Source organism: Carettochelys insculpta, chromosome 19 (assembly GCF_033958435.1).
Source record: "Carettochelys insculpta isolate YL-2023 chromosome 19, ASM3395843v1, whole genome shotgun sequence".
Lineage (NCBI taxonomy): Eukaryota > Metazoa > Chordata > Testudines > Carettochelyidae > Carettochelys > Carettochelys insculpta.
In genome coordinates, this window is record NC_134155.1 from 22,159,302 (window position 1) to 22,180,846 (window position 21,545).

At 42.8% G+C, this 21,545-nt stretch overlaps 1 protein-coding gene across 1 annotated transcript in view; it reads left to right on the forward strand.

Moving 5' to 3' along the window:
* The window catches only part of PITPNM3 (PITPNM family member 3), a 385,265-nt gene that overhangs the window by 312,775 nt on the left and 50,945 nt on the right, over positions 1-21,545 (forward strand). Inside the window, exons 7-8 of the mRNA XM_075014126.1 lie at positions 3,522-3,711; positions 9,380-9,499. Of these exons, the coding sequence (XP_074870227.1) occupies positions 3,522-3,711; positions 9,380-9,499 (310 nt within the window). The remainder of the gene's footprint in view (positions 1-3,521; positions 3,712-9,379; positions 9,500-21,545) is intronic.

A 21,545-nucleotide genomic window follows, 5' to 3' on the forward strand; every position in this document is an offset into this window, starting at 1 on the left:
TTTAGACAGCACCAAAGGCCAAAATAGCCTATTTTGAAAGACATAATAGTGAAAATTGTGTACCATATTGTGAGTTTAGGGTGCCATGTAGACGTATCCTCTGTAAGCTTGAAAGCTTGTCTTGCTTAACAAGAGAAGCTGGTACAATAAAAGACCCACTTTGTCTCCCTCATATCCTGGGACTGACATGGATACAGCTATATTGCATACAACAATGGCAGAATGAATGGTGTCAGTTGAAGCTTATACAGCAAATTAAACATTTTTTTTAATTGTTGTTTATGTTTTTGTTTTTCTGAGAGGTTTTTTGCTATCTTTTTCTCGCTCAAGCTGCCTGCACTTGACAGCTTAAAGCGCAGCTGTGGCAGGGCTTTAAACTTCAAGCGTGGCCACAGCACTGTGTAAGCCCATTCTGCCAGGGGCAGAGCTCACAATGATGGGAGCCCAGCCTTCAGCGCTTTAGCCTAGTTCACACTCACGTTACACTGCTGTAACTCAAGGATGTGGGGGGTGGGTCCCCTCCAGAGGGAGGGCATGAAATTTCACATGGGGCAATGCAGCACCATCAGCTGCTGAGTCCCATGCTTGGCCATCTCAATGGCTGGAAGTTGGGATCTATTACTGGTTTTATGTATGTACATTGATTTTTTGTGCCGGTACTGAGAACCAGCACCTAGGCAGCCCCAGCTTGGTATTGGCTGCGCAGGGAGGGGAGGTGGGGAACTAGTGGAATACCAGCCCCTCTTTGTTTATAAATAAAGCACTATGTATATGTATTCACAATTAGATACTAATTAATAACGATTTTACATTCTACAGACTTATTTTCTTATACATGCCGAAGGGGTTCTCTTTTTTTTAAATACGATCATAACCGAAATTTCCGTCAGTTTGAATTGCATTAGACAGTTAGGAGGGAGCCTACTAATTGCAGGGATGAAAAGGGAACTGGGCCCAGACGTAATAAGTCTGCTCACCCCTGCTGTAACTTGCTGTGCTCAGAGGCGGGGGGTAGGGAGAGAAGTGGCGGGGGGGTTTCATACCCCTGAACCAGAATGTTACAGCGCTGTAAGTGGTTATATTACTTGGCCTTAGCCATAAATAGCAGTCCAAAAATTACTGCAGTAAACTCTTTCATATCTGGCATTCTATTGTCCAGAACTCTCAAATAATCGGCATTTTAACCATAAGTAAATGTTAGTTACTTTTTCCATAAATACAGTGAGAGTAAATACAGATAAATACAACAAATACAGTTTAAGTTTACAGTGTACAATACAAACGAGCAGAAATGTAGCACTTTAAAGACTAACAAAAGGATTTATTCGGTGATGAGCTTTCATGGGACAGACCCACTTCTTCAGATCCAAGGTCAGTCCCATGAAAGCTCATCACTGAATAAATCCTTTTGTTATTCTTTAAAGTGCTACTTTTCTGCTCGTTTGTTTTGATGGAGTACAGAACTAACACGGCTACCACTCTGTTATGAGTGTACAATATTGCTGTTGTCGGTAAATAAAGTACTCTGCATACATTTTTGTTTGCTCCTTAGTATCTAATCTTTTTTCTTTACAATTATGCATTGCTAGGTCAACCTCTCTATTATCCAAATTATTTGAATATCCAGCAACCTCCTGGTCCCGGGGCTCCTGGATATGAAAAAGTTTACTGTATACTGAAGGGGTCCCAGTCATCTTGACCAGTTCAATGGGTTTATGTGGGTTTTGCAAATGACTGCAGGTAACTTTAAAAGCATCTTCTCTCCTTTGAGACCCGATTTACCAGGTGATGAGCTTTCATGGGACAGACCCATTTCATCAGATCCATAGCATTTCCAGGCCAGAGTCAGTTATATAGCATAAAGGTCCAAAAATATTGCAATAAAATCTGACAAATCAAATACATTGAACTTACGAGGGGGTTGAGGATTGGGGGAAGTTAAGTGTCTTGCCTGAGATAACTACAAACAATAATTCCCTTCCTTTATCGTCTCAGGCAAGACACTTAAGTTCCCCCCCCACCCCCGACCTCCCTCCTTCAGTTCCATGCATTTGATTTGTCAGTTTTTATTGCAATTTTTTTTTTCATTCTGTGCTATATAACTGAGTCTGGACCAGAAATGCTATACATCTGAAGAAGTGGGTCTGTCCTACAAAAGCTTGTCACCTAATAAATCATTTTATTAGTCTTTAAAGTGCTACGTGACTGCTGGTTTGTTTTGTGAGAATACAGACTAGCACTAAATCTCTGTTACTCTGAGACCTGGTTGCCTTTTCTCTCTGATCGGTGGATGTAGATTGTCCAACCCCCCTTGCCTTCTGTCTTGCAGCCGCAGGACTTGTTTTGTTCCCTTCCTCTTCGTTTTGTTTTTTTGTTTTTTAATTAATCATGGCAAACTTCAGCAACTGACTCTGTAGATCACAAATACTGTTTATTTTTAACGTCTAAACTCATTTACTTCAAAATCTGACCCTACGCGTTTCTGTGCTTGTTTCCCCATGTGTGAAGTAGTGACGTTCACCTGTCTTGTTGTGAAGTTTAATTAAAGAGCTCTGAAATTTTGAGGTGCAAAGTGTAAAATGCAGTTGTTTATGAAGTCTTTGTTTTCTGCCTCTGCAGCCTTGGCTGTTATCCAGCCTAATTTTCACAATACTTTTGACCTTATTTTAGTCTCTTGAGGTGCATAAATATATTCTGAGAGAACCTGGCATGAGGTGATATGACTTGAAATTTCTGCTGTCTGGGAATTGTTTTTCCCCCTTCACTTTTAAAGATCATCCAAGGTATGACTGACAGGTTGAATCTAAAAGCTGGAATCTAAACTGGACAGAGTTAAAATGCACTAATGAACCTTTAGCGTATACCAGCAGTTTCTACACCACTTAGTTAATACACCGTATTTTTGTGCACATTGGAAATCACACTGCAAAAGAAATCACTTTGTAGATAAGCCCTCAGACAAAACTGGTAGTCTAGTAAATCTAAGCATGAGTTTTCAAGCCAGTGACATTGTTTTCATATGGTACGAACAGATAAATGTTTAAATGTTATTTAGGGGCATTAAGTTTTATAGCTACTTTTCCATAATTGATTAGGCAATAGACTGATCTTGTTCTGTCTTCTGGAAAGGATGTTGTTAGGTCAGATTTGACAAAAAAAATATCATTAATAGAAATGTTTCTGTATTTTTAAAAGTCATTTCCACTGGAGCCATTCATTTGGAAAACAACTGCATTTCAGTGCAGCAGCTTCAGCCCCTTCCATTGTTTTATTGTGTTAATGTATGAAAGCCAGAAACTGAACTGGTTTCCTTCTTTTGTTTGTCTCGGCTCCTGGAGGAAAAAAATCACGAAGATAAATGGTGAGAATAAATTGGATTATAAAAGCTCCTTCCATGGTGGTGTTTTGTACCAAACCTGACTAACCCAGGATTATGTCAATTTAATGCACTGTCCCCTGAGCTGTCATATTGTGTGCTTCCTGTTGTTGCCTTTTTCTGATGATGGCATCTTCTTCTTCAGCCTGAATCCCTACAGCTATGACGAGAACTGCCTCAGCAGTAGCGAAGACCACATCCCCCTGGCTGCCTTGCCCTTGCTGGCCATTTCCTCCCCTCAGTACCAGGATGCGGTTGCCATGGTGATTAACAGAGCCAACCAAGTTTACAATGAATTTCTCAAGTCTCCAGATGGGGCTGGTTTTAATGGACAGGTAAGACCGTTTCTCCTTATATCAAGGAAAAATGCCATGGCCATGGCTGAGTTTTCATTATTTTAGGATGGCGCAGTGAGACAAGTGCATCAGGTTACGACCGGTAAGAAGATGACACAGCCAATGAGATGAAGCTGTGCGATCCTGTGAGTACAAAATGCCTCTTGAGCCTCTACGTGCCTTTCCCAGACCCAAAGAAGAGCTCTGTGTAAGTGCAAAAGCTCTCTTTCCCCAACAGAAGTTGGTTCCATAACAAAACATTATCACACCCACCTTGTGTGTCAGTTAAGCCTCTGAGCACGTTCTGGGTGAACTAGGAGCTTCCCGAAAGCTGAGTAGCGTCAGTTTGAGCTGGCAAGTCATCCAGTAAATAGAAGGCATCAGATGTAAGCCTGCCAACAGGTGGGAGCAAAGGGGGCAGTTGCCCCACTGCCCAGCCTTCCAAAGAGGCCTGGCACCCCTGCCACTGCCACTGTTGCTTTTGTGAAGCAGTGGCCAGAACTCCAGGCCCTTAGGAGCACCATGGCAGCATGACTTCAAGTGGTTCTAAGGCAGGGGAGGGACAGCATCACAGTCCTGGCTGCGCTAAGGGCAGTTTGCCATTGGCCCCACCCCTTCCATCCTTGGCTCTGCCCCTTCTGGAGCCCGCAAGGGTTGTCAGACCCGCCGGTCAGACCTAGAGGTGTGAGAAATGGAATTTTTGATTCTTTGGCTGTTTAAAACAGTATTTTTGGTATGGCCAAAAAACGTTTGGCAAATTGAAAAGCTGCAAAAAAAGGTTTTGTGTGGGGGTGAAAGAAACTTGAAACCCTTTCTGTTGCAAATGTCAAAGCCAAATGTTGTGATTTGTTTTTCCCAGTGGGTTTCCCACCCCACATGTGCACCACCATTTCAAAATGAACAATTTGACCAAAACAACACAAATTCATGATTTTTTTTTTTTTTTTTGCGGGGGAGTGGTTATGGTTTGAATCTGAATTCCTCTCCAAAAATGTTTTGACTGAAAAATTTGCTCTGCTCTGGTTGTACCTTCTTTCCCAGCCAGTCCAATTCCAAAGTTCATATAGCCCGTCTGCAGATAATGGAGCTGAGTGATCTCAACACGGCTCTGATTAGGCCACAGGGAATTGAACATTTAACTATGTGTACCCCCTGCTGTTGTCATGGTGTCAGTAAAATCGCAGGGAGGAAGCATAACTTTGTGAATGAGGGCTCAGGAGATTCGGGTTCAGAGTTTGGCTCTGCCACAGAATCCCTTGCACGATCACGGCCAAGTCCCTCAGTCTATCTGGACCTGATCTGGACCAATTAAATCAACTAAAAAACCTGCATAGAGTTCAGTGGGCTTGGAATCACCCTTCTCCTGTAGCTACTTGGTCTCTAAATGGGGTTACCGATACAGCTGAAACCTCTCTAGTATGGCACTCTCTGGTCCGGCAACATCTGTAATCCGGCATGATTTTAGTTAGCCAGATGCCCACTTACCAAGGGAGTGGCCAAGATCCCTGTGGTCCTGTAAAGTTTGTTTACAGCCACCAATCCTCGCTCTCCAGGTTCTGTGCTGTTGTTTAGCTCTAATTTACCCCCAGTTGTCTTCTAAGAGCCCAGTCCGCAGTGGAAATATTGGTAATGTAGGTTTATAATATTGAACTCCCAGAGTTTGGCAAAGTCTCTGGTTCAGCACCAGTCAGGTTCTGAGGGTGCTGGATTAGAGAGATTTAATCTGTATTTCTCTACCTTACCGAGGTACCTTTAGGACTGAGTGTGAAGTGCTTAGATACACTTGTGATGGTGGAAGGAGGGCTTTTAAGTTCTAGACAGATATAGTTGTTTAAAGCTCAGTGAGGTTTTAAAGGCTCTGGAAGAAGAAAAGATGTTTAATCTGAAGGTACACTGTAATCTTCTGATAAACGCATGAGTCTTATTACCCAAACAAATTATTTTTAATAATAATAATAGGCTTAAACTGCAGCATATCAGATTTTTACGCTAAAATTTGATTTGGAGTCTGTTTAACATCCATAGCAAAATGTTCTAGCTAGGAGCTTCTTTTTTTTTAAAAAAAAACAAAAAAACAAAAACAAAAAACAAAAAAACCCAGCTCCTATGAGAGAACATTTTGAGAGGTGACATTATCCTAGAAAAGTTATACCAATTACAGCTGTGATTATAAAAACAGATCTCTTCCTGTAGAAGCTGAATGCTAAAGGGCTTGTCTATTGACAATTCACCTGGATGAGTGTAAGGATCTTGTTATATTTTGCATGTTTCCATTAGGCAGGAGAAGTGCTGATCTCGTATGGATGGAAATGTGATGTTATTTTTTTTATTGTTCAGTCTTCCATTTTGGCTACTAGATTAAAACATCAGATTGATCTGTAAACAAATATGCCTGTAGTTATAAAATGGGTATTTAGTGGACAGAAAACTTGACTGGGCATCTGACCTTCTGTTTTATTCCCACCTCTGCTGTTGACCTGTTTCGAGAAATGGGCAAGTCACTTAGAATCATAGAATCCCAGGGCTGGAAGGGACCTCAGGCGGTCATTGAGTCCAGCCCCCTGCCCAAAGGAGGACCAGTCCTAACTAAGTCACCCCAGACAGGACTTTGGCTAGGTCTACACAACCAGAGAAGATCGACCTGTTCAGGGTCAGTCTTCCAAGGTTTTATTTGAAACAAGTGAAACAGCAGTTTCCGGGGTCAAAGTCTTCCCCGCAGCTCTTTGTGTGCAGCGAGGATTGAGGAAGATCAGCTGGAGAAATGCTCCCGTCAATCTTCTTCTGTATAGACAGACATTGATGTAGACCACCTATAAGTCTATTTTAGCTGTGCAATTGGCAAAGCTAAAATTCCCTATCAATGGTTGACTTCTGTGTCTAGTACAGACATAGCCTTTGTCAAGCTGGGAGTTAAAAACCCAAACCCACTGAACTCTCTATGCAAGTCTTTTAGCTGATTTAATTGGAAGTTATATCAGATCCAGACAGACTGAGTGACTTGTCTGTAGTCATGCAGGCAAGGTGAAGATTCTGCCATTTCTCTAGGTCACCCGTGCCAGTGCTTCACCACCCTCCTTGTGAAACAGTTTTTTCCTCATATCCAGCCTACACCTCCCATACCCAACCTACATATCCCATCATGTGTCACACTTCATGGGTCCGTGACTCGGTTTCCCCTCCCACCTCTGCATCTCTTGTTTATTTATTTGAAAACTCTTTGGGGCAAAGGACTGTCTCTTACTCTTGCAGCTGGAGGAGTTAGACTATGTGCCTATCTGAGATCACAACCACGTACTCAGCATGGGTAGCTTGACCAGCCACTCATGCCACCATAGCAATATTCTAATTTTAGGACATTAGCTCTTTTCAAGCTAATGCAAGTATGTCTCTTTGAGGATCACCCCCCCCCACACACACACACACACAGAGCAAGTGCGTGTGTACCTGAATTAAGGGTTTGTCTACACTGGGTTTTGGGGTTTTTTTTGTTTTATGTTTTTTTTTTCCAGAAAACCCCCGTTTTTTGGGGGGCGGGAAATCCCTTGCATCCACACTGCAAAGCTTGTTATTCTGGCATAACAGAGCATTTAACTGGAAATAGTAACTACAACAAAACAAATGACTTCTGATTACTCCCTCCCCTTTCAATTTTGAAATTGACTCAGTGTGTACTAAGCAAAGGTAATTACGACTTAATTGGCCACCAGGGAGGCATCCCACCATTGCGCTTATTTTGAAATTGGGCTTTCTAGTATGAACACTCAAGTTCAAAATGCTCTTGCAGTGGGAACGTTCTTTCCAGAAATAATTAATTTCAATATTAAAACATCAAAATACTTTTATTTTAAATACCCTGTAGTGCAGATATAGCCTAAACTGCTACTCTAGAACTAATAATGATAATCAAGATGAGAACTGTCATGGTAATTGTAATGAGATGTCATTAAGGCCCGGCAAACACACAGTTAGTGTAAGGTTGAGGCTCTGTGTTGTCAGGTGGAGTCGCCGTTCTTTGTTGTGTGCATTGAAGGTATATTATTATTAAACTGTAAGTCAGCGCATTAGAAAGAGGAGGAGTGTGTCAATGAACTGAGTGATGGGCAATGTTCCCTCTAATCTTTTCCACCTATATGTGGATTTTTTTCCATCAATGTGCAGAAAAAAAATTTAGGTGCACCAAACCACGTGAAACAGACCACCTAGTTGTGGGAATTCTGCTCATCAATTGGGCAGCATTTGAATATCTCCTAAGAAACTGCACAAGCACCCAGCTTACAAGGAACACTGGTGATGGGCAGGTGAAGGTTTTTGCATCCTGCAAAATGTTCGAGATGTCAAAAAAAAAGTTCCCATTCTGAACTGGGACAAAATTGAGACCTTTTGACTTTTTTTGTGTTTTCAGGGATATACATCACATCTCATAGAACTGGAAGGGACCTCGAGAGGTCATCAAGTCCAGTCCCCTGCCCTCAGGGCCAGGAAGGGGACAAAAAAGGCAGCGAGAGAGTAGCCACGCACTCAGGCAAACACAATAGCTGATAGCCTGGTGGTTAGGGCACTCGCTTAGGATGTAGGAGAACCCGAGTCACTGCTTGATGTGGAGCGGTGACTTGAATCTGGGTCTCCTGCTCCCATTACCATTGAGCTATTTTGTGTTCTCAGAGGTGGGAAGGGGGATGTTCACCCTTTCTCTCTATTTGGTTTTGACTACAACTTTGCATTCTGGACCTAAGGGACCTCCCTGCTCAAAGTTCAATCAAAACTCACCTATTCATGTATCCAGTTTGAGTTGTGATATGTCTTCATTTTTTAACCAAAAATCAGTTCTTTTGAAAAATCCCTGCTGAGTCACGGTCCTAGTGGGGAAATTAATGCCTTGAGATGGGGACTGTGTGGAGTGTGACTTTCGCTTTTGTTGCAAAGTTGTGGGGAAATACACTTGAACAGCCTTTACTCTGTTAATTAGGCATTTTGTGGTGGTTTATAGAGATGGAAGGAAAATGACAAATCTCTACTGCCACTCTAGTGAATTTGGTTTCACTAAACACTGCAACCTCGCCTGATGTTACTATCTGATCTAGAAGAAATTACATATTTGTGTAAAATCTGTCCTTTTGGCACCTCATTTCATAGCATGGCTTACTTGCTTGGATCAGAAAGTGCCGGCATATTTCTGCTTGCAGATCTTTTCTGGAAATTCAGCTGAGAGCCCTCTTGATTTCTGGGAAGAAATGAACCACCCACTTTTGTCTGTGGGATGCATGAAGTGGATCAAAGCATGATCTGCCAGGGTCTTTAGAGATCCAGAACCCTTATGCTGGATTCTGGCTTTAAGGAGCCAGCAGGGATTTTGGCTGGTACTGGGGAATTCTTTTCTGGTATAAACCTGATGGAGGCACCCCTTGTTCCAGCCTTTGGCACAGGCAGCATGTTAGCAGGGAGAGGAGTGGCCAAGTGGTTATACCTACTCCACACCTATCCAGTGGAAAGTCTGCAACCCCCAGCTGTTCTCCCTCTGCCACTGCTACTGCTGCAGACTGGTCCCCAGGGTCAGAAAGCTGTAATCAGGCTCCATGACGCCGCTTCCCTGCCTCCTGTTTTGAGTCAGTGACTCTGGCTGGGTAAATATCACTATGGATGACTCATATGAAATCTCTTATTCCTGCAGGTGTGCCTCATCGGTGACTGCGTTGGAGGAATTTTGGGGTTTGATGCCATCTGTTACAGTGCCGGTACTGTGGGTGAGAGTCAGAACAGTAGCAGGAGAGGGAGCCTCGGCTGCATACAGGTAAATCATCCACAGGTTAATTCCCCGGACAGCGGCCAACTGGCATGATGAAGCAGCTGGCTGCAAGAAGCAATGCAAGGGCTTGAGGGCGCACAGCAGCGTGGAATATTTCAGCTCTTGTTTTCACATAAAAAGTTGTTAGCATCCAGGAAAACTTCCCATCTTCAGCTTTATGATACTTGCAAGTCATTAACAAATGCTTTATTGGCACATCCATGGAGTGTTATTCATGGCATCCTGAATTGCTTGTAAGACATCCTTTCCCAATAATCTCAGTTAGCTCCTGTCTTTTGCTAAAAGCTGCCCTTTTTATTTTTCCCCATAGCACCTGGCAGCTGTAATGCGACATTAGTCGCTAGCAGCGGCATTAAGACGTTCTCAGGAGTGTGTTTTAACAGCTTGTGGAAAGCATGCCTGGGTTACACTGGGGAATGCCAGTCACCTGAGGGGCGGGGGTAAGCGCACGTCAGAGTCCCTAAATGGATCTTGTGCTAATGAAACTGTAAATGCAAATAATATTTGAGACATAAATCTGCTTTAGAAAGCAGTTTGCAATAAAAGGGCAGAATTAGGTTTTTACTGCTATTATGTGAATGTCTAAATTGCATTATTGAGGGAAAAAGGATCAAAGATAAATTTAAGCTGATGTAGTCTATACAGAAACAACAAGAAGTCCCGTAGCACCTTATAGACTAATTTACAAGGTGCTGCAGGATTTCTTGTTGTTTTTGAAGATGTAGTCTATACAAAGACTCTCGGGCCTTGAGAGGCCAGGAATATGTTTTCCATGCACATAAAGCCTGGGTTGTGATTTAAACTTAAACCCAAATTCCACCTTCTGTCCACACACAAACCAGTTGAATTTGGGTCAGCAAGCACACAGGACCTGGACGCTAGGACCCTGCTAGTGGGGTAGGTCACAGCCCATGACACACTGCATTTTGGGTCTAAGCTCTGTTATTTTTGCCATGTGGACGCAACTTTAGCCTCAGGCCCAAGTTGGAAGGTCTGCTCTGCTCAGCGTGGACATTTTAGCATGGCTGGGAGACCCACATCCAGCAACATACCCAGGTTTACAGTGCAGCATGGGCATGAGTTGACAAGGTAGTGGATTAGGTGGGATTCAAGAGATGAGGGTTTTGCTCCTGGCACTATTATATGACTCCGAGCCAGATGCTTCATATTTGGCTTCTCCGTTTGCTTATCACTAACATTGGGGGGGAACAAGACAGACTTGTTTTGTTCAGTGCTTTGAGCTCTAAGAGTGGAAGGTGTCATGCAAAAACTAAATAGTATTGTTATGAAGGAGAAAAGACATCTTCCTAACGCTCATGGGAAAGGAAATATTCCTAAAACAAACTACCCATGAGTTATACTTCTGAAATGTCTCAACAGTGACCCACTTTAGCACAGCACATTGTGTCACTTCACTCAACGTAGCTCAGAAACAAATCTGAGGTTCCCATCCTGCAGTTGGATCCCCACGAGCTTCAATGGAGCTCCACAAGGGCCACACGAAGCCACCTGCAGGATCGGGTCTTGGGACGGCAAATGACTGCTGCTCTTTTCAAACCTGACATTTTTCAGCATAACAGTTGCCCTTTTGGCTTGGCCATTAGCTTGACTCTCCTCATTCCCTTCCCTTTATCCTCCCACTGTGGTCCCTTCTTCCTCCTCTCCTCCTTTATTTCCCCTTTCTCATCTATTTCTTGTCATGATCCCCACTTTCCTCACCCCCTTTCGTTTTCATCCTCTCTCATCTCTTCCACGCACACATACACACAGGATATTAACAAACAAACACTTGGAGTAAAACCTGGCCGTGCTGAAGTCAAAGTGTACGTCTACACTACCCCAGAAGATCGACTCACACAGGGTCAATCTCCTGGGGTAAGATTTCATGTGTCTAGTATGGACACACAAAATCTATCTCAGAAGGGTTGCGGTCAACTTCCATATTCCTCGTGAGACACCAGGAGTAAGGGAGGTTGACATAAGAAACTGTCCTGTTGACCTTCACCAGTAGGGACAGCCAAGTTAGCCGAGCGAAGATCCATTGATTTTTAGCTACGCAATTGCCATGGCTAGACTTGCATACCTGGGGTCGACTTACTTTGCCGAGTGTAGACATAGTCAAAGACAGTTTTGTCCTTGGTTTATCATCATCATTGACTGGAACTTGTGCCTGGTCTATACCTCCGTCAGTGCTTTATGGGTGACATGCAGAGGGTTCCAGGTGGGGCACCTGCTCTGCTCCTGTTCTGCCTATGCTCCATCCCCTCCCTGCCCCACTCTTCCCTGCCCATGCCCCTCCCTCACCCACTCTGCTCTGCCCATGCCCCGCCTTCACCCCGCCCCTGCACACCTCTTCTTACAGAAGAGACACACCACTTCCAGGGAGTGTGGGGATGACCTGAGTTCAGCACCAGTCCAGGGGAGGACCAGGACCACCCCCACACGCCCTGGAAGCCGTGCAGCTCTGATGGTGAGTGATGGAGGTGGTGACACTGGGGCGTGCATGTGGTCCCCGTATACACCCTGTGGGTTGTCTGTGGTGATAAAAGGTGCTTTGAACTTTTCCCTTCTCCTGCAAGCACTTAACAGGATCCAATTTATTTCCTGGAGTAAAAGTTCAAAGCAAATTGGCTGTCTGCAAAGTACAGATGAGCAAAACAGCCAGCTCTTAAGCAGAGGGACATGGTGTTTGTCTGAATTTTGGCCAGCTCAGCAGTCCTGCTAGGAGCAGGAGGTCCTTAGTTGAGAGAAAGGAAGTTGCTTTATCGGTGGTGTATTTATTTTTACCATGTTTCATTTGCAAAGCAGACTTGTGTAAGGTCCACTGAAAGCAATGGTAAGGAACCTTTCCAGCTTCTTAGTTGGATTTAGTACCTCATCCTGAAAGATGCCCAGGCACTGTTTCCAGTGCTTCCATGCCTCTCAGGACTGGGGCATGTAAGGAGGAGATAGGTGTAAATTATGTCTCTGTTGCTTGTGACACAAAGATGATGCACGTTGACTCTCTCCTATCCAGCAACCTCGGGACCTGACCAGAGTTGAATGAGAGAATTTGCTGGACTTGGGAAGATCAATATTGTCTAGAAGCATTATCAACACTTCCACTGCTTGCTGTGCTCTTAGAAGACATTTAGTGGTAAATTACAGTTAAATAACAGCACAGAACACTGAGAGCCTGGGCTGATGGCTGTAAACAAACTTTTTGGGACCACAGGAAGCTTGGCCACACACGTGATAATTGGGTGTGCAGCTAACTAACATCATACTGGATTACGGATGTTGCCAGTTGAAAGAGTTCCCGATTAGAGAGGTTCAGCCTATACTGATGTTGGTTTGGTGGTCTAGGCAGAATATGAGTGTAGCCACAAACATCCATACCTACTGGTACCCTTACTGGGAGGCCTAGCCCAGATCAAACAGGTGTGGGGTCTGGTAGACAGGAGATGTTTCACACAAAGTTTTCATAAGATCTCCAGGGTAGGGATTGTTCCTTGCCCTTGTCTGTATTGCACTCAGCTAGCTCCCCACTCCACTAAGACTGTTGGGTGTTAACCTTACATATATGTATATTGATGATCCTGCTTGTGGTTTGAGCTGTTCTTGGGCTAAATAGAAAATATTTCCTGGGGTTTTTGTTGTGATGCTTGAGGTAGCACTAAGTTTGCATAATACTTTGTACAGTGGCAGTTCTCACAATGGGTTCGGCACTTTCCAAACACAAAACAGGATGCAGGGCTGTTCCCCACTTTGACACTCCGAGTGCAAAAAGTGAGATTCTGCAAAACTTCAAACACCTCGCCTGTAAAAGGCTTTGCTTAAAAAACTCCCCAAGGTCACAGATTCCCTGACCCTGAATGGTAGCTGCCACCACCCAGGTAAAAAACAAAAACCCCTTAACCCAGGAAGATACACCTGGGAATGTCCCCTTGTAGCATACTCCAAGCTCTTAACGCTCCCTCAGGAGACAACTGAGACGCTAAGAACTATAATTTAGTAGCTGCCCTTTCAGTCTAAGACAGGGATATACACAGACCCTTCTCAGGGCATGGGAATCAAATCATTTGCTTAAAATCAATTTATTCACAAAACAAGAGGAAAGAAATCATACTGGTTACAGCATAGAGAATTACTTCCCTGGGATTGATTTTAAAAATTACAGATTACAGGGAAAGGTATCAAATTATTAACCAAAGCCACTGAAGAAAAGCATAGTCAGTCCCCACCAGCTTCAAAATAACCATAACCTGATCATGTCTAACTACATATTTCCCTTCTACTTACATATCTATGGCTGATTTTGAGATGATCAGGATATTTATTGGATTCATTCCAACTGCTTGGCAAAACCATCTCTCTGTCCCCTCTGCCTCATTCACACAGGCAAAAGGCCCCTCAAACTGCAATTGTTTTCAGTTCCAAAAAGTTTCTCCTCCTCCCATTGGCTTACCTGACCACCCCTGCTGAAAGCCCTATTAAGCCTTCTACAGGCATTCACTCATGACATAGTCCTTGCCCTGAGAGCAGCAAATGGACCGTCAGGTAGAGAAGATAAAATGAGAAGTCCAGATATTCTTCCTTTTAAATAACTCTCAGCTTCCCCCAGCTGCCCCCACCTAACAATTAACTGCAGTTAGTTAATCCTAGGCCAGGGTTTGGTGGGGGATGGGGAAGGAAATGCATTAATTTGTTTTGCCATTTCTAAGGGCGTTTGTGAAATGAAATTAATCGTGTGTGAGGGTGGGAATAGTAGCCAGGGAGGAACTGTAGGGTCTGATTGTGAACCCTGAAAATAGAATAAAATTAGCTTTATATAGCTCCCATCTCATACTCCAGTTATTTCAAAGTACCTGATTACAATATGTTAGAGACAGGGTACTGCAGAAATCATTATATTCTCTGAGTAGCACACAGCCTCAAGCATTAGAAACTTGTGTTACGGGGGAGTATGTTAATCACAGAATCATAGGACTGGAAGGGAACTCAATGGGTCATCTAGTCCAGTCCTCTGCATTCGTGGCAGAACTAAGTATTATCCAGATCAGCCCAGACTGGTGTTCGTCTCCTAAAAATCTCCAGTGATGGAGTGTCCACCGCCTCCCTAGGCAATTTATTCCAGTGCTCACCCACTCGGGCAGGAAACTTTTCCTGACATCAGCTATTATGATGTCCCTTCCCAGCCTTCTCTTTTCCAAACGAAACAAACTCAGTTTTTTCAATCTTCTCTCACAGATCCTATTTTTTAGACCTTTAATAATTTTTGTTACTCTTTCTGGACTTTTTTCCAATTTGTCCATATCTTTCCTGAAATGTGGCACCCAAAACTAGACACAATACTCCATCTGAGCTCTAATCAGGATCAGGGTTCCCTGTAAGCTGAGCACTTGGGCACCCACCCAGGAGAGACTGAGGTGCGACCCAGCTGATTAGCAGAGCCCCCACTACTGGCAGTATCTGTTTCTATTGGTGGTGCACTTCTGCACATGCCTTGGTGCATATGACAAAATTTATTCCATCAATGGGTGAAAAAAATTAGAGGGAACACTGATCGTGACAGAGGAGAGCAGAAGAATTACTTCTTAAGTCTGTCTTACAGCATTCCTGCTAATATATCAGAGAATGATGTGTGCTTTTTTGCAGCAGTGTTACATTCTTGTCTCATGTTTAGCTTGTGGTCCACTATGACCCCCAGATCCCTTTCCATAGTACTCCTTTCCCATATGGGTGTGTGAAATTGATGCATATGTAATGTACATATGAAATTATAATAAAATACCAGTCAAAATTCACCTGCAGCAGCATTGAAATGTGCCAATGTGATTTCTCTCCTGTGTTTTGGGTTCCAATATGCCCAGAATAACCAATGGAGAATTACAATATGCATTCTCGTTGTACACAGAGAGTAATATGTATTTCCATTACCTAATATGTATAAGCCTTACTAGACAGCTATTTGTTGTGTTCACAAGACATTTTAAGTATCAGAGGGGTATCCGTGTTAGTCTGTATCCGCAGAAACAATGAGAAGTCCTGTGGCACCTTATAGACTAGACCTGTTTCCTCAGATGCATCTGATGAAGTGGGTCTTTGCCCATGACAGCTTATGCTCCAAAAATCTGTTAGTCTACAGGATGGCTCAGGACGTCTCATTGTTTAGACTTTTTAAGTAAGTATAGGGAAATGAGGCACAGAGTAGGGAAGTGACTCAAACCAATGGCAGCACTGGGAATACAGCCCAGTTATCCTAAGTCCCACACCAGAACCCTCCCCCCCTAGAACACACCATCTCTTGCTGCTGCTGTTCCAATAGAAATCTGCAGCATTCAAGGCCTTATTGAAGGGTGTTTGATCCAGTTTTTGGAGGAGACTGAGGCTTTGTTTCCGATAACAACAAGAAAAAGGATGTGGGAAGAGATTTTGTAGGTGGTTGATTGGGCGTCTGTTGAATTGCTTGTTTTAATGCTGCTGAGATTTAATTGTATACCAGTATGTTAGGGCACCTACAGCTTTGGATTTAGTTTATTAATTAAGTTGAAATAACTAAATACGCTTTCTCCAGCAATCATTTCAGCTTTCTTCTAACAGGTTATACGTTGTGATCCCCTTCTCTAACAATAATTTAATTTGTTTTTCAGAGTAGATTCCAAATATGTTTGGTTAATGTAGCCAATGGTGTCAGTGTTCCCCTGCAGTGTATAAGAAACAAATGGCCATGAATCAGACCCCAAGTAATTACACCAGTGAGATTTGAACTCGAGCAAAGCTTTTCAGCTCACCTTCGGAGGCATGAATGTATGTTGTTTTAAATAAAAAATACTAACTTGTGTGTTAGAATGGTATTATGGGTAACAAAAATCATCTTTAATAATTAAATAAATGTAATAAATCATCTTTAATAAATTACGTTGTCAGTCCTTAAAGTGCTACAGGACTGCTTGCTTGTTTTCTGAAGATACGGACTAACATAGCTATCTCTCAGACACATCATCTTTGCCTCAGCCTCCTGGACCGTGGCTACACTAGCCCCCACCTTTCAAAAGGGCGATGCTAATGAGCCACTTCAGCAGATGCTAATGAGGCGCTTCCATGAATATGCAGCGCCTCGTTGGCATAACTGTGGCCAAGCACGTTTCAAAAGCGCCACTTCCGAAATGCACGCCGCTTGTGTAGCCAGGGGCCTTTCGAAAGGATGGCCAGACTGCGAAAGCCCCTTCTTCCTATTTGGTTTTGGGAAGAAGGGACTTTTGAAATCTGGGGGGGGTCCTTTCAAAAGTCCCCCGCCTACACGGGCAGCATGGGGTTCGAAAACGGCACTTTCAAAACGCACACGGCTGCCATTATGCTAATGAGGCACTGTATATTCATGGTAGCGCCTCATTGGCATCTACCAAAGTAGCTCATTAGCATCCCCCTTTCAAAAGGCAGGGGCTAGCGTTGCCACGATCGTTGTGGTTAGCTGTGTTGGCATATAGTGTTTCTCTGTACTGGTGTTATTACATGCCTCTGCCCTTCTTGACAAGAGGATGGAGCAATTGTAGCCCAAGTGATACAGAGCTCAGTTACAGTTGCAGAGGACTCAGTGGTTGAAGGGCCCTGCTGCTGAGCAATAGAACCGGTAGGGTATCTCAGTGTATATTTTAGAAACGCGCATCTGTCTGTTTGTCCGTCCATCTGTGAGTCCGTTTGTTCAAGAATTCCTCCTAAGCAGTAAGAGCTAAGACCACCAAATTTCACACACAGCTTCCTCTTATCAAAATTTAAAGCAAGGTCAGGGTCTGATTGTTCCATGATAATGGGGTGTGCCTGGAATCGGACTGTTTCTCATAAAATGGAAAGGGAAGGGGCTGGTGGGAGTTATACTGCAGAACGAACCCAAGGGGCAGCGAGGGGCCAGAGAAGGGGACTGGGACAGCTGTAACCCCATTGGTACAGCAGGGGGATGGAGGTGGAGAAAGATACATCTATCTAGTTTATATTTCAGAGAGTTTGTCTGTTTGTGAATCTTTGTGTCTGTGCACCCCTCCCCTGCCCCTGCCCGCTGCAGCAGCCATGGACAGGTGCTTCTTATCTGGCCCCAAGCTGCTGCGGCGAGAGAAGGCTGGGTGTCCTCTCTCCCCCAGGGCAACCTTCATCCCCAGATGCACCCCAGAGCAATGATTTAAATGAAGAAAAACATAATTCATTTGAGATAATGACCTGAGTAACACCAGGTAAATCTTCTAATCGGTTAATCTCCAGTTTGGGTCAGTAGTACCAAAAGGCCTCTCCTATCAAATAGGTGTTTAGTAACCTATGTGCCTTGATTTTGATAACAACTTAAATCCCATTGGATGGTTTGTCCACATGACAAAAGCCCACCTTCCAATGGATATTACTTGGCTCCCTTGCTTGCCCCCTCAGCAGAAGAACCAGTTACTGAATGTGCTCACAGGCAGAATTCGTTGTCTTCACAGTCCCACTGAGGCAGAGTTGAAGCAGAGTGTGGAGAAGTTTATGCAGAAGCTGCCCAGGCTGTACATGTTCTGGGGATGAACAGACAGGTTTACTGGGGGGCTATGCATCTGGCAGCAATCCTGAGCAATGAATTCAATGAAGCAAGAACAGAATTTTGATTGGCATTTTATTAGAATAACCCTGTCCACTTGCTTGCTGAGAAGCATTTTCTTTCTTGCCTCAGATTTGTGAGGCTGTTTCGGCTGCGTGCCTTATCAGAGAAGCATTGACTTCAGTGGTATGAATCTCTTAACTCTGACTTTCTTTCTCTTTCTGGTTCAAGAATAATAGGTGTAAATACCCAGTTCTGTCACAGACTTCCTGTGTGACCTTGGGCCAGTTTCTTAATACCTCTAAGCCTCAGTTATGCATCTGGAGAACTGGTAATAGCAGCACTTCCTCTCACCCATCTTTGTCTATCGAAAGTAAATTGTAAGTTCTTTGCAGAAGGACTACTGTGTTAGTGCAGCATCCAACATGATGAAGTCTTGTTCTCCACTGTGGCCTCTGTAGTAAGCCATAAACTAATTTTTAAAACATTTCAGCATTACACCATTTTGTCTTCAAGAGAAGCAGAGTGCGACAGAGAATGGCAAACAGGTGCGGGGCAAGTTGTGTAGACAGGAGGTAGGATTCTAGCCTCAGTGAAGTCAGTAGTGAAAACTTCCCCATTTCACTGTGAGCAGGGTTGTGAAAGATACAGAGAGAAGAAAGTTACTAAACAGTTAAGCCTTTCTCCATCCAGACTTATTCATTGCTTCCACAGTCCCCTTTGTCCTCAAATCCTCATCTAAAATACATGTGCTACATCAGATGTAATCTACAAGCTAGGTGATATTAGTGCTTTCCTCCAACTCTGCAGAATAACAAAAAGACTTTGCAATGTTCAGTTAACTTAGAGCAGTTTTTGTCACTAAGAAAAGATCTGCCACATCTCAACAGTCTGCAGCTCCAACAGGAACTTCATATCCCGTAAATAAACATGCACAATAGAAACGCCAGCTTAAGTGTGGCGATGGCAGCCCCATGGCCAGAGGCTGAATCTTGTCCCCCTCAGTATTGTGCTAAGACCATCAAACTGTTCAATACTAATCTTTCAGTGATTGTCTACTGACCCATCAGATACTGGGTGCAGGCTTTAATGAAGGTTACTAGGCTGGTGTGAAACTGCTGCCAATTTCCAACAGACTGCAGTGATCTACAACGTTCAGTGCCCCGGTCATTCTTTTACTGAGCATTCCATTGAGCTCATTCAAGAATTGCACAAGGTGTTGTTTACCTGAGAACCAGGCCAGCAACACAAATGTGGGATTAAAGAGAAATAAATGTTCTGTGTTGCAGTATTGCCAGAACCATGTATGCAAAAGTTGAGTTTTGCCCCTAAGGAAAATGGGATATTGGCATAAAAGCAATGAGATTTTTTTAAAATTGATTGATTGATTGATAGGCTTTCTGACTTTAATTTTTGCTTTTTTGGAGCCTTTAGCGTTCACATTTGCAACATTCTGCAACCAGGTATATTAGAAACTTCCTTTTTTTTTTTTTTTAAATTGAGATTTTCATGTATTCTCATGACTCTACCGTATAGGGTTTTAACACACAATATTACAAGGCTCATCATAAACTGTGAAGTTGGGCAACCTGATTGTATTCTCTCAAACTATCTGCACAGTACTTAAGTGAAGTGACAATGAGATTGATAGAAAAGCTTATGACTCAGTCAGGTGTTTAAGAGTTTTACGTAAAAACCATTGAAGTTTGTGAATTCCAGGACGTGTCTCGGGGGAGAAGATTTTGCTTTCTGTGGGCTAGAAGATTTTGTGCTCTCTCTTTCTCTCTCTCTGTGGACCATAAATAGTCTTACAAATTAATATTCAGGAACATACATTTGCCAAAATTTTGAATTTTAAGCCAAGGCAGCAAACATATTTATGAAAGTAAATTTCAAATTATTATATTACAAATACCTGTCCACATCAATAATGTCTTTGCTGTTGAAAATTGCTGCTGTGTTAAAAAGTTCTGCAAAGAGGGCCTGTGCAAAAAAATCCAATCACAAAGCATTTTTGCAAAAGGCATTTGGATTTTAGGAAGTTCACCATTTGTGTGGAACAGCAGTGAAGATTGTTAATAATTATGGTACCAAGAGTTTCAGTGTAAGAATAACAAGAAGTCCTGTGGCACCTTATAGACTAACAGATATTTCAGAGCATAAGCTTTTGCGGCCAAACACCTACTTTGTCAGATGCCTGAGTGAGCATGTATGTTGATTTGCTGTGTTGATGATAGATTCAAAGGCAAATATTAAAAAACAGGATGAATTGCAGATTAAAAATTGACTGGAGACTCTCTGTTCTGATCAACATTCAGGGCCCAAGTTCCTATGTGATGAGTGAGCCTTTGAAATCCATTGCTTGAAACACCTTGATTTGCAACTACTGTGCACAGGAATTAAGGAATGAGCAGGCGTCTGCAACCTGCAACTCTGGAGCCACTTCCAGCATTTTAATGTCTTCTTTGTGGCTCCTAACATTATAAGTGCAAAATTTAAAAAAAAACCAAACAAAACAAAAAAAAACCCTCCTGGTTATTTTCAATAAACAGTGAATGTCTAAAAGCCCCAAAATGAGCAACTTATATCTAAATAGCAAACTATGTGTAATTTAAAAATGTTGGATAACACCCCCAGCATCCTCCAGAGAGAGTGGTGGTTTAGGAGTAAAAGTCAGAAAGACAGTGGTACGAACACGCGCGTAAAATGTGAGGAAATAGAATATGTAAAACACTTATAAACAGCCTGCAATAAACATGTATCACATTAGAAATCATTGTGTGTGCGCTGTTCTTAAAATAGGGATTACAGAAAGTATGGTTTGATGTTATTTATTAAGGACTGTGTTGTATTCTCATGCATTGTGGCTCTTGAATTATTGAAAAAATGGCTCTGCTTACTATTTTAGTTGCTGTCCCCTGAGGATAGGCATCATTATGGCATTATAGGTACCTGCAGTTTTAAGCCAGAAGTGTCCTAGGTCCTGAAGAACTTTAACAATGGATTTGGCACTGTCTGAATTTTGCTGCAAGTTATGGTGAGATGTAGTTAACAGGAAAACTTTCCAAGAAGTCCAACAGTATGTTATTTCAAATGATTAGTAATTTTCAGTTGTTGTACCACAAGGCTGTTTCTATGAAGAGGCTGGTACATAAACTAATCTTTTGAAAAAGTCATTAAGGTGCTAATGTTGGTTGTACCATATCAGCCCATGAACAGTAATACTGCGTAATATGTGCTAATAGGATCTGGGTGAAAACCGATAATTACACAATTACAAGAGGCTCTTTGTATCAGAAGGCTTCTTTCTGTGCCAATTTTTACATGCTTGTAATTCTGTTAAAATAAATGTTGGGTATTATCACCTGTTTCTTCTTTGTTGAAACCAAGTTTGTTGTTTTGTTTCTTTTGGGTTTTTTTTTAAGATTAAATTTGGAGGTCTTAAGCAGATGGATCTCGTATGTTCTCTGCAGCATTCAGCACACTGGA